This window comes from Podarcis melisellensis (assembly GCF_964234715.1).
Source record: "Podarcis melisellensis genome assembly, chromosome: 6".
In the NCBI taxonomy this organism is placed as follows: Eukaryota; Metazoa; Chordata; class Lepidosauria; order Squamata; family Lacertidae; genus Podarcis; species Podarcis melisellensis.
This window is the reverse complement of record NC_138538.1, coordinates 96,414,551-96,432,512: the sequence shown is the minus strand read 5'-3', so window position 1 is coordinate 96,432,512 and position 17,962 is coordinate 96,414,551. Positions and strand designations below refer to the sequence as shown.

Genomic DNA, 17,962 nt, shown 5'->3' with positions numbered 1-17,962 from the left:
GCTACTGTAATGTGTTGGGGGCCACTATTACTGCAAGGATGGCCATGCTGAAGACAAATGCCTGCTCCTCCTGCTGCCTGAGGCAGGGAGCTGGTGAGAGCGATGATCCAGAGGGAAGCCTTGGCTACGGCTCCATCGGCTGGCTAAGTTGGGCACAGCTAAATCTGGAAGGAGAAAAGGTGGATTCACAGGCCCTTTCTGCCTGTGTGCACACTCACCTGTGGCACGATTTTCACTCCCCGCTGGGATTGCAGCCTTGGTGGGTGCCAATGTCTAGGTATGCCCATTCTACAATGGATAGCCACCGTTGGACTAGACAGGCATTTGGTCTGAATCACTAGGACTCACACTTACGTTCCATTGTAAACTATACACTGGCCTGTATAGTACTCTGAATGTCCAGCCAGGAGAACATGATCCTTGGGTTTGTAAAAACATTCAGTCACCCACCCCGCTGTCTGATTCCAAATAAAGAAAGTTTTTTTTAAGGAACTAGGTTGGTATTACAGATAGTTTTAACCAAAGTAAATTGTTTCAGCATTCGAGTCAAACATTGGCAGGAACTGAGTAGGAGGAAGGGTAGGGGATATTTGTTTTGCATTAAAATGTAAAATCTATATTTAAAATCAATAATATTTTTAAAAACTGTTATGTGACTGTTCACATTTTAAAATACACATACAGTCATACCTTGGTTCTCAAACAGAATGCATTCCAGGAATCTGTTCGACTCCCGGAACCATTCGAAAACCATAATAAATATTGATGTTTATCTTTCCTCACCCTTGTTTCTTCTTCTCCTTCTCCTTCATTCATTACTTAAATTTGTATACTGCCCTATACCTGTAGGTCTCATGCAAATCTTCCCTGGTGGGATAGGAGGTGCCATTTTGGATCCAAGACATTTTGGCATCTGAGGTGGACCCATAAAGTGCAGCTCAGGGGGCTAGTTTTCAGACATATATCAGAGCTAGCCATCTGACCTGCACTATGCCAGTATACTCATAGACATTACAGGAAAGGGGAAGAGGTGGAGCCCCTCCCTTCTAATGGACCCCAGCACAGAATAACATAAAAACAAGAAATTAAATGCATTGAAAAACCTCAGACTGTTGCACTACTAATAGGCACGCCACTCGTGTCCAGTGGTGTGCAGTCATTGGACAAGGGAGACTAGGCTAATCCCCTAAATGTTTCCCTAGCGCCTGCTTCCCAAAGCCCAGGAAGTTTCTGCCTGGCTTAGGAAGAGAGGCGCAATGCTCCGACGGGTCCAAGAGCCCTCCTGCCACCTTCCCAAAGTCTGCCTAGCTTTAGGAAGGAGGCAGCAGAGCTCCAGCATCCTGTCAGAGGCCTGTTGCCTCCTTCCCAAAGCCCAGGAAGCTTCTGCCCAGCTTAGGGAAGGAGGCAAGATGCTCACGGGCATGACCCCAGCCCCCTCCCCCCAACTGCCCTTGCAAGCTGGTGCCTCTGGCCCTAGATGTTCCCCTACAAAAAAATTCATTGCAGGCCACTGCTAGTGTCCATTACAGCACTGCTGCAGGACACTTCCCCCTCTGCAACCAGGCGTGGTGGGAGCCAATGGAAGGATGGCAACAGCAAGACATTGCCACCCAAGTGCCTCCGAAACAATACAAATGCCACAGTACTCTCAGAAAGACACAGAAACCCACACTGGAAGAATGGCAGATGCAACTGATAGACTATATGGAACTAACAGAAATGACTGGCAGAATCTGAGACTGGGAGAAGAGGCCGTGGAGGAGGACTGGAAAAAATTCAAGGATTATTTACAAAAGTATTGTAAATTGTTTGAATGTTAAGAAAGATGCAAGGTTAATAACAATATGGTTCCATTAAACTAGTTAAAGGGAATATGAAATAAATGGAAAAATTGGATAAGATAAACTTCGGATAAATATGAAGTTAAAGTTTAAGTTTTCAAGGTTTGGGTAAAACTATCTGAAATTAGGGATATAATATTGGGAAACTTTAATATAAGAGTTGATACAAGGTAATAATTTGCTGGGTAAAGCTTGAGAAACTTGGAACGCAGAAACTAGAGATGTGAGGAAGTCCAAAGAAGTGAAGAAAATGTGTTATTGTAAAAGTATATGTTATTTTGTTTTGTTTTTATAATCTATTGAAAAAATTCTTAATAAATATTTAAAAAAAAAAACAGAAAGACACAGAAACACCTCAGGCACCCACACTTTTAACCAACAAAGGCTGTCCAGGCTGCCAACATTTTGGCATAGGACTGTGTCTTGGAAATGGGTGCTTGTTACAACAACATCAGATATATGGTGTAATGTGCTTAAATGCTGCTGCACCATAAAACCTCTCCCATGCATACCAGCACCAGACTAGCTATGCCCTGATAAAGACCATGGAGCTTTTTATACACAGCTTTATTGCTCTTAGGATAACTAGCTTCCTAGAGAAAAAATCAGTTTAGTGTCTCATCTTCTGACTTTTCTTTTTCTATGAAAATCAGCAATTAAAGTGTTTCAAAGCATACAGTTAAGCATTATCACATACTAATATCTGCAGATGAAGTTGCTATTGAAGGCATAAGGACAGAGGTCAGTTAAAAAGTTGGACACAGTAACATGCACTGTGTTGGCACTCGGTTTCAGAAGCACCTGCTGATCATGGTACATTCAAGGCTGGTCACGAGGCCATGATAATCCCTCAGTTCAAGTGCATTTGACTTGCATGATTTCAACCACACAAGACTTGAAGGTGGGATGGTTGAAATTGTACAAGTCAAGGCAGAGAGCTTAAAAGCTCTTTTCATGCTGGGTCCAATTAGGGCTGCCCAACACATAAAGAGCTTTTAAGTTCTTCACCTTGCTTGCTGGGCAAGGCCTGTGCAGCATGCTGGCTCTGGAAGGTTCTGGGATACTCCTGCAAGATCTTGCGGGACAATCTGAGTTCCTGTAAGATCTTGCACAAGCACCACTAGCCTTCTGAAGTTGCTTGCTGGGCAAGGCCTGAGGCAGTTTTAAGGTAGCGTGACTGGTTTGGTTGGACTGGTCACCGCAATGCAGGGGCCGCCATAACAATGCTGTCCACCACTGGCAATGTGCGCTCAGCTGACTGGCTCCGGTGATACTGGGGATGCTCTTTCTCTCCCCTTCACTCATTAGCTGCGGAGCAGTTCCAAGGATTTGATTATACACAATTTTTGCTTATATGTGCAATTTTTGGAACCAAACCCCTACGTATGATGAGGGATTACTGTAAACCACTATGAGACTGTGTGCAAGAATGACACTGTTTTCTTTGGTTACAACTGGCTGATATTTGACAGCAAATTTTATTTGTTTAAGTGTCTTTTATGCTATTCTTCAAATAATAGGCGATGAGCCTGTAGTGAGAAGAAGCATAACAGAATGCATTGTTAGGACCTGCCTTTCTAGGCTCACTGTGAATTTTTGCAGAACTGATCTCACTGAAGGAAGATCACTAGGTGGCAGTTGGGCACCAAACCAGACAGGGTAGTTGAAAAGAAGGCTTCCAGTACAAGACTGAGAGCATTGTTGTATGGATGGGGATCTAAGGCTTGGAGATCAGGATGCCACCCAATCTTGGTGACCGAGATGAGAGGCAAAGCTACGTTTCTCTGACCAAAATTCAGCACTGAATCAGTCCAAAAGATCTTCATGCAGTTCAAATCATATTCATTTACACCTGTCTAGAATTATGGTCTTATCATGAGTAAGATCCACATCTCAAAGAAGCTTAGAAGTTACCACTCTTACCTGCCCAATCCAAGAATGCAACACATTCTGTCTGCTCATATCGGCAGGCGATATCTCTAGCCTTTTCACCCCGGGAGGTGGTTGCATAAATGTCAGCTTCCAGTTCTATAAGAGTTTTCAAAGTCTCTAGTTGGCCCCAGGCTGCAGCACAGTGGAGGAGTGTATAACCTGAGAGAGTGAGCCAAATTAGAATGTGTAGTTGTATATACAATACTTGTTTATAACATTCTCTCTCTCTCTTCATTCACAAAACAACCAAACATATCCAGCCACTTGGAAGCCAATATTTTAACCAGGATGTACCTTTAGCATCTCAATCTTGAGATACAAACCATTCATTTATTATTATTTTTAAAAGCAGGTTATCAGCATTCATTTACAAACAGACAAGCAACCAGTGTCTACTTAAGGTTCTGGTACAAAAGGGATTTTGTGCTCAAGATACAATGTATGTTATACATCCTTTATTTAATTGTAGTCTGTTCTAAGTGATCTCTTCAAAAATGTTTCCCATTGTCCAGTCAATAATATTATAGATTTCAAAAGAAAACCCAACTTTTGCCTGCTAAACAGATGGTGCAAATTTTGTAAATACTAAATATAGGTCCAATGAATTCCAGGTGAAAACTGTTATGTTCTGATAATGCTTTATAGGGCATTTTAAGGAAAAACAGACTTGTTATGAACTGCTTGCATGGTGTTCTGCAGAGAGAAAGGATCACCCTCAGACAACCAGGTAGAGAGGGCTTTTTCCCCAACTACAGAGAAAAGACTATGAGCGGGCAATCTAGTAAAAAAAGTGTGCAGCACATTTTTTGCATAACTGGTCAGTTATGTACCTCGGGCCGTCTTATCCTTCAGATCGACCCCATATCTTGCCAGTGTCCGGATAATGTCGCTCTGCCCAGCCATACAGGTTGCATACAGCAGGCCTCTGCCCACAATATCCTTTTCCATTAATAGCTGATTGGCTTTTTCATGATCAGGATCTTCCAGGTCCTCAAAAATCTGTTGTACTCCCTCTGTGTCACCAGTTAGACAAGCTCTCAGGAGAGGATTGAAAGTTGCTGGTTCCTCTTGAGGCGCCAAGTTCTCATGCTCACTTTTATTTGCCGAGTCCACTATCTCCTCTGTTGATTCCATTTTCCTGGAATAAGCCTGAAAAGGAACAAAATGGAACCTAATTTTTGTCTGCAGGAAATTCATACCATTTGGTCAAGGACAAATCACAAGGTTGTTACATCTCTAAGTATCCTTTCTTTTTGACTAGGGGATGTTGGAAGAAAGATAATAAGAAAGAAATCCATCCTAACAGCTATCAGCTCACCTACCCAGGATCACATTTTTACTTTTCCTCATTCTAGTCACACATTTTCCATCCAGATTTGTGGCTGAAAACTAATATGCTTCCCATCTTTCATGTCCACTACTAGGTTTTCCTGCGACTCCTGGGAGTAAGAAAGAATGCAGAAAAACTACTTCTGAAAAACCTTGTTTCACCAGAATTACCACACTCACAATGTGAATCTGTGCGTGTTTATCCAGAAGAAAGTCCCACTGAGTTCAGTTAGTGCACATAGGATTACAAAGTTCCAACATAACTTTCTCAAAATGTGACCCATGAATATTTGATTACACTATTGGCATAACAACATGTGTTTGAAGAAGTCAGATAAAAAGGGAAGATATCAAAATATTAACTCCTGTTGTTCATAAACAATTGGGTGGAACTTATCCAATATGAACACCTAACGTTCTTTGTATTCCACAAAATCTGTAAAAAGTTTCAAAATATAATCCTTTTGCCAAAGTATTTTATCTCCTTTCTGGTTTGGTTCAAAGATACTGTTAGATGTCACCCCTATTCTCCCTGAGCTGTGCAAGATTCCAGCGGATGCATGTGTGCCATACCCAGGGCCTGTTTTTCCTTTTTGGGGTTTTCCCTAAGAAATGAAGTACACGTATTTGTCAGTCTCATTCAAGATGTACCAAATCTATTTGGAGTTTTTTGTGGGTTTTTTGGGTATTTGTATCCCTCTTGTGCAGCCTTCTCCCAACCTTGGCACCTTCCAGAAGTTGGACCAAAACCCTGATCAGCCTCAGCCAGTGTGACCTGGAATCACCTGGAATGCTGGGATTTGGGGTACAAAGCACCTGAGAGCACCAAGCTGGAAAAGGCTACTCCTGTGTTCTGCTAAGATTGCCAAGTGCCAACCTCTCCATGAAGCCTTTGACATGTTCCCCACTGTGAGGAAGTCTAACTGAAATGAAGTCTTCTCCCATTTCATCCATGCCTTGTGCCCATATCTTGACAATGAGTCCCTGTTGTTCATAAACAATTGGGTGGAACTTATCCAATATGAACACCTAACGTTCTTTGTATTCCACAAAATCTGTAAAAAGTTTCAAAATATAATCCTTTTGCCATAGTATTTTATCTCCTTTCTGGTTTGGTTCAAAGATACTGTTAGATGTCACTCCTATCTCCCTGAGCTGTGCAAGATTCCAGCGGATGCATGTGTGCCATACCCAGGGCCTGTTTTTCCTTTTTGGGGTTTTCCCTAACAAATGAAGTACATGTATTTGTCAGCCTCATTCAAGGTGTACCAAATCTATTTGGTTGTTGTTGTTGTTGTTTTGGTATTTGTATCCCTCTTGTGAGGCATCTAATCACAGCCTGCATTTTTATCAAAGCTTATATATTAATCAGGATCTGTATTTTAAAATGAGCTTAAAGATTTTCAAATGTTTCATGCCAGGCAGAAGACCAGCTGCCTAAGAACCTTGGCAAGATGTTTATTCTCCTGGACAAGGGCCCCCTTGATTTATAGCAGAAAACAATTCTCAAAGTCGTAAAAAGGGAATTACAGGCTAAGAGCAAGGTTACACTGACCCTACAAATTAAGCTTGGCAAATAGTAAAATGAGCCATATCTTCTTCCTAAGGTTAAAAAGGCCAAGAGCAAATGGAAAAGAAAGCAACTGGCTGGAGAATGGGGTGTAAACAGAAGAAGAGATTTCTTCCTATTTTATTTTGAGGCTGTAAACTGTTCCTTTATACTTTGAGAAGATTTCTTTTCCTTTTAAAAGGTTATTTAGGATAATGTATGAAATATATTAGCTTAAATGTAATTATGCAAAGGATCTAGAAAGAAAGAAATGTTAAAACCTTAAGCTAGATTCTTATTTCATAGAATCATGGTTATAAGAGACCACAGGGGCCATTGAGTCCAGCCCCCTGCCAGACAGGAGACGCCATCGAGCACTCCTGATATATGGTTGTCAGGCCTTTTGTTTAAAGACCTCCAAAAGAAGGAGATCTTTCAATGATAAACTCAAGATCCTTGACATCTGTTTAAGATAAAAATTTAAAACTATTAAACCATCTGTTTTGGAGGGCAATAGGGCAAGGAGGGCAAGAGGTGAGCTGGTAATTAAGGTTCCTTGTTGAGATAAATGTAAGATAAATGACTACTTATTTGTCATTTATAGATAGAAGAATATATAGCTTTTGTCTCCCATAAAAGGTAATATGAAATGGGTGTATCTTTTGTGATTGGTTCTAGCAAACAGCCAATGGGAATTTCAACCAGGCTGATTGGACAGAGGCAGCCAAAGGAGGAGCAAGGAGGCTGGGCTGAGGGAATATAAGTGCTGGCCATAATGGCAGGAGCCCAGGCCAGAGCTTGGTAACCATATACCACTGTGCCTCTCATTTATTTGTCTGACAAATAAATTATTATTTTAATTTCTCTATTGCTGCGTTGAATATTTCATTCCAGCTAAGCGTTAACCACAAGCAGGGTGCTACATTTTATGGTGCCCCTGTGACTCGGATAAGTGGTCTGCTGGAACGCAGCCCCATCGCCCTACTGGGCAGGGTACAAGAGGGAGGACCACGAACTGCTTACCCAAGCGCGCACTGGAAAATTTTTCCAGGGGAACGCAGAAGTCTCGTCTGTCTGATACCCTGCTCACTGGTGGCGACGGACCGGGGGGAACCAGAGAAATAAACTGGGAACCAGCCAAGGGTAAATGCACTAAGGGGTTTTGGCCCTCCAATTAATTGGGAGGAAGAGAAGTCCTAATCAAACTTCTGCGTCTCAGTAAGGGGGAACTGAGTACGCTAGGTGGTTGGGTACATCAGATGGTGGTCTGGTGTAGGGAAAGGTAAAGATTGGGAGGTAGAGTGTGGTGAAGTATCCAGCGCATTGTATGTGTGAGAAAGTACAGAACAATCTGTAGCTGACCTGAGTGTGGAGTGGGCAGTACTTTGGTTCCCGGTAAGGCGACTTCACCGGGCAAGGATCCCCACAAGGTGAATGTGTGAGTGACTGAGTGGATACTTCACAGGGCCATACAATGGGAGTTGGGGGTTCAAAGGGGGAAAATACACCTCTTGAATGTATGTTAAATAATTTTAAGAAAGCCTTCTCAGGGGCATATGGAGTCAAAATGACGCCAGAGCGCTTGAGAACGTTATGTGAATTAGAGTGGCCGAAACAAAATACTGAATGGCCATCTCAGGGAACCTTTGATATAAATTTAGTAAGCAAACTTTGGTCTAACATCGCCAAAGAAACTGGAGGGTGCCCAGAACAATTTTCATATATAGATTCTTGGCTGAGCACATTAAATAAAAATCCTCCATGGATAAGGGAATGCAAAGTCAAACGATGCAAATTGTTGGCTGTAAAAGCCGAAGCTAGGAAAGGAATCTTGCCAAATAAACTCAAACCCATTTTTGAGGGACCAGAGGAAGAGGTGCTTCCACCTCCACCCTATGCTCCACATCGAAGGGAGCCTAATCCAAATACCCCACCAGTTGTAACCCCAAGGCAAGAAAGTGGAATGAATAATGGGGGTGGAGTCACAGAACTTGATTCCTTGATAGATTATGGTAAATATCTTCAGGAGGCATTGGAGTCTTATAATAAAGCCCAAGCAGAAGTGGTTATTCCACCTGTGAGTCCCAGTAGACCTCCATCTACAGTCTCCGTTAGTGGAACAACTGATTGCCCACCCCAAACCCCTGTACATCCAAGTCCTAGAGAACTATTACAAAAGCTACAGGGAGACCTTGATCGGTCAGCAAGCAATACAGCCAGGCGTATAAAGCTGCTAAAAGAACGCCTTGGGACAGGTACCATCCCCTATGATTTGAGGCCCCTAGAGCAAAGCGAAGAGAAAGGTCACGTAGTAGCCCCTCTTAGAAGAGTATTTGATGCACTTGAGAAGCCTGTGCTGGTTAACGGGCAACCCGGATCAAGGCCACCTCGAACTTCGACCCTCCAGTACATTCCATTCACAACTACGGATCTGATGAATTGGAAAACACACACCCCATCTTTCGCAGAAAAACCTCAGGCTATGATGGACTTGGTGACTTCAATAGTAAATACTCATAGTCCTACTTGGACAGATTGCTGCCAACTCCTGAATACTCTTTTCACCACTGAGGAAAGAAGAGACATAATTGAAAAGGCACAGATATATTTGCGTGAGCAGGCCAGAGTGGGAAATATTTTCAATATTGACCGTCATCTCCAAGACAACTTTCCCTTGGAAGATCCTAATTAGGATCCAAACAATGCAATTCACCTGGCCAGGCTTACCACCTACCGCCAGACGCTTGTGCAAGGTATCCGCAGGGCATGCCAGAAGCCCACTAATATGTCTAAAGTCTCAGAAGTAGAACAGAAACCAAATGAGAGTCCGGGAGACTTTTTAGAGAGGCTGCAGGAAGCCTATCGTATATGGACTCCTTTTGACCCTGAAGCCCCTGAAAACAGCAGAATGATTACTGCTACATTTGTGGCCCAGTGCGCTTCTGACATTCGTAAGAAAATTCAGAAATCAGAAGGATGGGAAGGGATGCTGATGAGCCAAATTATGGCCATTGCACGCCGAGTTTATCGGAATAGGGATGAGGCTGAGAAACAAGAGAAGAAGTGGCAGAAGGAAAAGATGGTGATGCTAGCCACAGCAGTAAAGCAAGACTAAGGTAAAGGTAAAGGTACCCCTGCCCGTACAGGCCAGTCTTGACAGACTCTGGGGTTGTGCGCCCATCTCACTTAAGAGGCCAGGGGCCAGCGCTGTCCGGAGACACTTCCGGGTCACGTGGCCAGCGTGACATCGCTGCTCTGGCGAGCCAGAGCCACACACGGAAACGCCGTTTACCTTCCCGCTGGTAAGCGGTCCCTATTTATCTACTTGCACCCGGAGGTGCTTTCGAACTGCTAGGTTCGAAAGCAAGACTACCGCCCCTTAAATGGAGGGAGAGGGCGGGGAAGGAATCCACCACTGGGAAGGAATCAATGTGCAAATTGCAAGAAGGAGGGTCACTGGAAGCAGGAGTGTCCTGAACCCCTGAGGTTGGAAGAAGTACGCCCAGGCCCAGGCTCCGGCCCAAGAAACCAGGGACGGGGACAGGGAATGATTCGAGATGGAAGATATCAGAGACCTGGACAAGGATGGAGTAGAGACAATTTCATTGGACTGGCAGAAGAGGATTTTACCCAAGACTAGGAACGACCGGACTCCATAAAGTTAGGCTTCCAGGAGCCCACGGTCATGATTCAATTAGGGAGCCATTTAATAGACTTTATGATAGATACTGGGGCTGAATACTCAGTACTCCCAGAACTATTGCAGAAAAAGGCATCCAAAAGTGTAGTCATTAAAAGCGCCACTGGACAGTCAGCTAAGAGGTCTTTCCTCCAACCTTTGGAATGCCAGATTGGGGGACATCGTTTAACCCATCAGTTTTTGTATATACCTGAGTGTCCAATACCTCTCTTAGGCAGAGATATGCTGTCCAAATTGCAGGCCCAAATCACCTTCACTCCTCGAGGTCCAGAAATGAAACTGCCATCAAAAGCAGCAGGAATAATTACCCTCTCAGTACCTAAGGAACAATCATGGCGCCTAATGTCAGCCCTGCAAGTCCAACCCACATTGGATACAGAATTAAACAAGCTCCTCCGAACTCTACAGGTGCCACCAGGAGTATGGGCCGAAAATAGCCCACCAGGAATGGCTAAGAATATAGCTCCAATTGTAGTAACCCTAAAACCTATGGCTACCCCTGTATCTGTAAAGCAATATCCTTTACCCCGGCGAGCAGCAGAGGGCATCCAGAAACATTTGGACCGCCTATTAAAATATGGTCTGCTTAAGCCCTGCCAATCAGAATGGAACACACCCCTTTTGCCGGTTCGAAAACCTGGGACAGATGAATACAGGCCAGTACAGGACTTGAGGCTCGTAAACCAGGCTATCGAGACCTTGCACCCAAATGTACCAAACCCATATACCTTGCTGAGTTTGATCCCACCAGAAGCAACATTTTTTACTGTATTGGACTTGAAAGATGCATTCTTCTGTTGCCGGCTGGCACCACAGAGCCAACCTATATTTGCCTTCCAGTGGGAAGACCCCTTGACAGGAACAAAAGACCAGCTAACCTGGACAAGATTGCCCCAGGGATTCAAAAATTCCCCAACTTTATTTGGCACTGCCTTGGCGAAGGATCTAACAAGTTACCCCTCAATACCGGGAGAAAAGGTGGTTCTGCAATATGTAGATGACCTGATACTAGCGGCAAAGGATTTTGATACCTGTAAAGAAGGGACAGAGGAACTGCTCCACTTGCTCTGGCAAGCTGGCTACCGAGTTTCCCAGAAAAAGGCACAGTTATGTTTAGAAAAGGTCAAATATTTGGGCTTTGACATCTCACACCAACAACGAGCATTGAGACCAGAGAGGAAAGAAGCTATTTGCCTTATCAAGGAACCTACCACAAGAAAACAACTCAGAGGATTCCTGGGAACAGCAGGGTTTTGTAGACTATGGATACCTGATTTCAGCAGTCTGGCCAAGCCCTTACATGAAAGCACTCGAGGTGCAGAAAAGGACCCATTCGTATGGGGACCTGAGCAGAAACAAGCCTTTTTAGTTATCAAACAACGACTTATGGAGGCCCCAGCCCTTGGACTGCCTAATTCAGAAAAACCCTTTCAGCTGTATGTACATGAACAGAATGGGATTGCAGCGGCAGTCCTGACCCAGAGATTAGGAAGTTGGAACCGTCCAGTAGCTTATTTGTCTAAACAATTGGACTCAGTAGCAAAAGGATGGCCTCCATGCCTAAGGGCAGTAGCGGCCACTGCAAGCCTTGTCAAAGAAGCTGATAAATTTACCTTTGGCCAAACGATGTATGTGAATGTACCTCATGCTGTTCTGACACTCATGGAATATAAGGGTAGTTATTGGCTAACGAACCCAAGGATGGCTAGATACCAAGGCCTATTGTGTGAAAATCCCAGGATTCATCTATGAGTAGTGAATATGCTCAATCCAGCGACTTTGCTGCCCCTACCAGAGGTAGATGATGAAGAATCACATGATTGTCTCCAAATAATGGATGAAGTTTATTCCAGTAGACCCGATCTGAAAGATGAACCATTGAAAAATCCAGATGTTGTATATTATACTGATGGTAGCAGTTACCTGCATGAAGGTGCCAGACGAGCAGGATATGCTGTGGTCACCAATGAGGAAGTTGTGGAAGCTGAAGCTTTGCCTGCCGGCACCTCAGCACAAAAAGCTGAACTTATAGGTTTAACTAGAGCTCTGCAATTGGCAGCTGGATGTAAGGCAAACATCTATACTGATTCTAAATATGCCTTCTTAACCCTGCATGCACATGGTGCTCTATGGAAAGAAAGAGGTCTAATCGGAGCCCACGGGAAGGCCTTGAAATATGGACCTGAAGTAGAAATCCTGTTGGAAGCAGTATGGGCTCCAGAACAGATTGCTGTAATGCACTGCAAAGGTCATGGACAAGGAAGGGATCCAATAACCAGAGGAAATCATGCTGCTGACAAAACAGCCCGAGAGGCAGCCCAAAAGCCTGTGGGAGGATTTATAGCAGCCCTCATACCAGAGGTAGTTCCAGGAGAAGTTAAACCTCACTATACCCCAGAAGAGAGGAAGTGGGCTGAACAGGAAGGAGCGGTTGTGAAGGACGGTTGGATGATCCTGCCGTACAATAGGATTTATGTACCTCATCATCTAGCAGGCACCATTGTAAGAAATTATCATGAATCTACTCACCTTGGCAGTACTGCAACCAGAGAGAGTATCAGTCGGAAGTTGTATATTTTTAATCTATCACAATTAGCAACTTGCATTTCACAGAAATGTGTTCTTTGTGCTAAAAACAATCCCAGGCAGGGACCGGTACAACCTCCTGGAATCCAACATGTGGGATACGTCCCCATGGAAAGCCTAATTGTGGACTTCACAGAGCTGGTCCCTTCTAAGGGATTCAAGTATCTCCTTGTGTTTGTAGATACTCTTACCGGATGGGTTGAAGCTTTTCCCACCCGAACTGAAAAGGCACGAGAGGTAACTAAGAGACTCCTCACTGAATTGATCCCGAGGTTTGGATTACCTAGATGCATTGGAAGTGATAATGGTACCAAATAGTATGGGAAACAGCCCTACTAGAAAAATTAACTAATAAACTGAAACTGACACGGGGACAAACAGAAGAAGACACCTTCACCCCGGTATGGCTCCCCTTTATCACATACACAGCCCAACAGGACAATGACAATAATCCACCAACAGCATACATATCAATATGGCTAACCTGATCCAAAACACCCACTCACACAGAAAAACAAAGATCACCACAGCCAATCACAAACAAACAATCACATCCTAGGCCAACCCCAACCTCTCTCACCACCAAAGGAACACAAGTGAACAACACAAGCACGCTGACACCAAACTACATATATTAAGCATAATAGAAACACCGCTACCCGACCCCACCCCCATCCATCTCCCCTCCCTCCACCCCCCTTTCTTTCTTTTTTTTTTTTCTTTTCTTCTCCCCCTAATGCCTCAACAATTGAAATGGATTTGTAAAAATGTTACATGGGGGGGAAAAAATACGAGGCATTACACTTACACTGTAAAACAAGAAAACCCTTAATAAAAAATAAAAAATAATAAAAAAAAAGAATTTCCCCGGATGGAACTCAACTAAACCAATACGAGTTATACCTGTGCAAGAGGAATTCTGTGTACATAAATCATCAGATGCAGCTGATTCTACCATGATAGGCTCTTCTCATTGCCACTATACTTGGGATTATATTAAGAATAGTCAAACCTGGGCAAATGGTACTACCTATCGAACTCGGAATACCTTGCCCTGTGCACCTCCTTTTATTCATGCATGGAAAGTGGTATGGAACATAACTGTGACAGAAAAAGGCAATCTAACATACTGCACTGTGAACTCTCTACCCCTTTTGATATTTCGCCTTATGCACTCCACGTACCAAAAACCTCAGACCCGATGGTTGTGATGGATATGTGGAGAATGGGCATACAAGAAACTCCCTTCCAAATGGAGCGGGACTTGTTTCTTGGGATGGGTATTACCACCAATGTGGATCATGCCCACTAGTTCGGCCAAGCGTACACGAAGAAACGCTGATATTTCTCATATAGCAGGAGGAAGTACCCAAAGTTGGAGCGATACTGATGATTGGCCACCAGAGCGCATTATAGCCTATTATGATCCTGCCTCCTGGAATCCTGGTGAGCTCATACAAGGGGCACGGGATCCTATTTATAATCTAAACAGAATAATTCGATTGCAAGCAGTAGTGGAACTTGTAACCAATGCAACGGCCCAGAGTTTGAGACTTATTGCACAACAGTTGGATGAAAGTAGAGCCGCCATTTTGCAGCTGAAAATGGGAATGGATTATGTACTTGCCAGGCAGGGAGGCCTATGTGGAGTCTTGAACTTGACAGGGAATGCCTGTTGCTTTAACATTTCTGATAATGGTGAGGCAATCCGTGTGTTGGCTACAAAGATGGAGAGTATAGCACATGTCCCAGTACAAACATGGGAAGGATGGGATATGGGATGGCTCACCAATTGGTTAGCTAATGTCGCAGGACTCAAAGGGATACTATTGTCTTGCTTGTTTTTCTTGACAGTAGTAGTAATGGTTTTATGTATGGTGCCATGTATCATTTCATGTTTTAGAAGTACAATTAGCAAGATGATTTCAAATGAAACTCTACCTCATATTGTGGCCCTATACAGAGCTTTACCTCAGGAATATGATGAAGGTCAAGCTATCAAGGACACTTGGGATGAAGGTCCTTGAGCTTGAAAGGGGGGAATGAGGCATCTAATCACAGCCTGCATTTTTATCAAAGCTTATATATTAATCAGGATCTGTATTTTAAAATGAGCTTAAAGATTTTCAAATGTTTCATGCCAGGCAGAAGACCAGCTGCCTAAGAACCTTGGCAAGATGTTTATTCTCCTGGACAAGGGCCCCCTTGATTTATAGCAGAAAACAATTCTCAAAGTCGTAAAAAGGGAATTACAGGCTAAGAGCAAGGTTACACTGACCCTACAAATTAAGCTTGGCAAATAGTAAAATGAGCCATATCTTCTTCCTAAGGTTAAAAAGGCCAAGAGCAAATGGAAAAGAAAGCAACTGGCTGGAGAATGGGGTGTAAACAGAAGAAGAGATTTCTTCCTATTTTATTTTGAGGCTGTAAACTGTTCCTTTATACTTTGAGAAGATTTCTTTTCCTTTTAAAAGGTTATTTAGGATAATGTATGAAATATATTAGCTTAAATGTAATTATGCAAAGGATCTAGAAAGAAAGAAATGTTAAAACCTTATGCTAGATTCTTATTTCATAGAATCATGGTTATAAGAGACCACAGGGGCCATTGAGTCCAGCCCCCTGCCAGACAGGAGACGCCATCGAGCACTCCTGATATATGGTTGTCAGGCCTTTTGTTTAAAGACCTCCAAAAGAAGGAGATCTTTCAATGATAAACTCAAGATCCTTGACATCTGTTTAAGATAAAAATTTAAAACTATTAAACCATCTGTTTTGGAGGGCAATAGGGCAAGGAGGGCAAGAGGTGAGCTGGTAATTAAGGTTCCTTGTTGAGATAAATGTAAGATAAATGACTACTTATTTGTCATTTATAGATAGAAGAATATATAGCTTTTGTCTCCCATAAAAGGTAATATGAAATGGGTGTATCTTTTGTGATTGGTTCTAGCAAACAGCCAATGGGAATTTCAACCAGGCTGATTGGACAGAGGCAGCCAAAGGAGGAGCAAGGAGGCTGGGCTGAGGGAATATAAGTGCTGGCCATAATGGCAGGAGCCCAGGCCAGAGCTTGGTAACCATATACCACTGTGCCTCTCATTTATTTGTCTGACAAATAAATTATTATTTTAATTTCTCTATTGCTGCGTTGAATATTTCATTCCAGCTAAGCGTTAACCACAAGCAGGGTGCTACACTTGAACAGCCTTCTCCCAACCTTGGCACCTTCCAGAAGTTGGACCAAAACCCTGATCAGCCTCAGCCAGTGTGACCTGGAATCACCTGGAATGCTGGGATTTGGGGTACAAAGCACCTGAGAGCACCAAGCTGGAAAAGGCTACTCCTGTGTTCTGCTAAGACTGCCAAGTGCCAACTTCTCCATGAAGCCTTTGACATGTTCCCCACTGTGAGGAAGTCTAACTGAAATGAAGTCTTCTCCCATTTCATCCATGCCTTGTGCCCATATCTTGACAATGAGTCAAACCCTTTGTTTGTTCTTTGTAAATGTGCCAATGGGTATGTGGCTGATGCTAAATAAATAAACAAAAATAAAATAAAATATAACCACCAAATAACTTTCTGGACACTCAGATTACCCTGCCTGCCTGATAGCAAAACTACAGGCTTTGTATTCAAGCAACTTATTATTATTTCATAACATTTATACCCCGCTTGATTGTGAAAAACATAAAGAGATAAAACAATAATTTTGAGGAAAAATTCACAACCATACTTTTGAATATTTTAACTTTTGTATGTTTTAAGTAGATTAAAATCACCCCAACTTTCTAAGCATGGGGGTAGGCAGGCCTGAAGAAGAATGTTTTCAGCATTCTTTTACTCAGAATAGAGCCATTAACCATTAACGACATAGGTCTACTCTGAGTGAAAGTTAGTTGACTAAAACCCCATGGGTTTTTTTAGGCACTCTTCTCCCCCCCCCAGCTCATCCCTCCCCCTCCTCGCCCCGCTTCTCCTGACCTCCTCCTTCGCCTCCGCGCTTCCTCCGCGCCGCAGCGCAGGAGCGGATGCCGTCGCCATGGCAACGGCGCGGGACTCCCTGAGGCCGGAACTTCCGCGCGGCAGCTCGCCGTTCCCGAACGGACGCCTAACAGGACCGGGCGGCTTCCGGCCGGCGGTGCACCCGGCTTTGGGGCGGGGGGTGTGCGCTGCGTGCGCGGCTCCTCCCGGCCGTTTCCGGGACCAGCAGGAGCTGCGGGAGCCGGGAAGGAGCCTTCGAAAGGCCGCCTCCGCTGCCAGGTCGGTTCTGGAGGGGGCCGGGGCGGAGGAGGGGGGGCCGCGAAAGGGAGGCGCGTCCCAGAGCCCCTCAGGCCAAAGGTCCGCCGGTCCCGGGGCCTCTCCCTTCCCGCCGGGCACGGAGGCAGCAGCTCCCCCCTTCGCCTGGCTGGCATGCAGCGGGGTAGACTGCCTCCGAGCGTGGAGGCTCCATTGAGCTGTCGCCCTTGATGGGCCATGGATCTTGTTTGCTTGTTTAGTCATCCCGCAGACTCGCTCCAAGAAGCAGAGGGGGGAAGGTGAATGGAGCCGGAATATGTCAGGTGGTTTGAGGTGGAGAAAAGGGAGTTGGGGGGACCAAGCTGGAAGATGGACGGGGGTACAGTGCGGCTGCATCGGACCAAGGAGGCGCTGAGTCCCATGGGAGGCTTTGGTCCATGGGATGGATTTAGTTCCTTTAATTTTTGGCCTTCGAGGATGCATCAGTTTGGATCCTGGGCTTTTAGAAGATTTGCCTTCTCTGACAGCTTCCCTGCAAACTTCTGCAGTGATTGGCTGCATAATCCTTTACATGCCTACTCAGAACTAAGTTCCATTGAATCAAATGGCTCTTGCTTCCAGAAATCAGTGGATAGGATTGCTCCTTTAGATGACCTGCACACGTCAGCCTCTTTGGGAATCTGAGATTCACTCTGTTGGTGCCTCGTTTCAGCATCCCATGGAGCTTATCTGATATATTTTTGGGTAGGAATGTGGCCTTTACAGCCTGCAGGCCAATCTTGGCCCACC

At 44.2% G+C, this 17,962-nt stretch overlaps 1 protein-coding gene across 4 annotated transcripts in view; it reads right to left on the bottom strand.

Annotated features, from left to right (window-relative positions):
• Window positions 1-17,066, bottom strand: part of ANKRD45 (ankyrin repeat domain 45) — a 47,818-nt gene extending 30,752 nt beyond the window's left edge. Inside the window, exons 1-3 of one of the 4 annotated variants that reach the window (XM_081915174.1) lie at window positions 16,919-17,066; window positions 4,604-4,922; window positions 3,765-3,932 (exon numbers count right to left, since the gene is read on the bottom strand). In XM_081915174.1, the coding sequence (XP_081771300.1) occupies window positions 3,765-3,932; window positions 4,604-4,922; window positions 16,919-16,978 (547 nt within the window). In that variant the 5' untranslated portion in view covers window positions 16,979-17,066. Of the gene's footprint in view, window positions 1-3,764; window positions 3,933-4,603; window positions 4,923-5,113; window positions 5,206-5,282; window positions 5,527-16,918 lie in introns of those variants that run through there. The other 3 variants (XM_081915175.1, XM_081915177.1, XM_081915176.1) reach the window with 3 other exon arrangements.
• Between the last annotated feature and the right edge of the window lie 896 nt (window positions 17,067-17,962).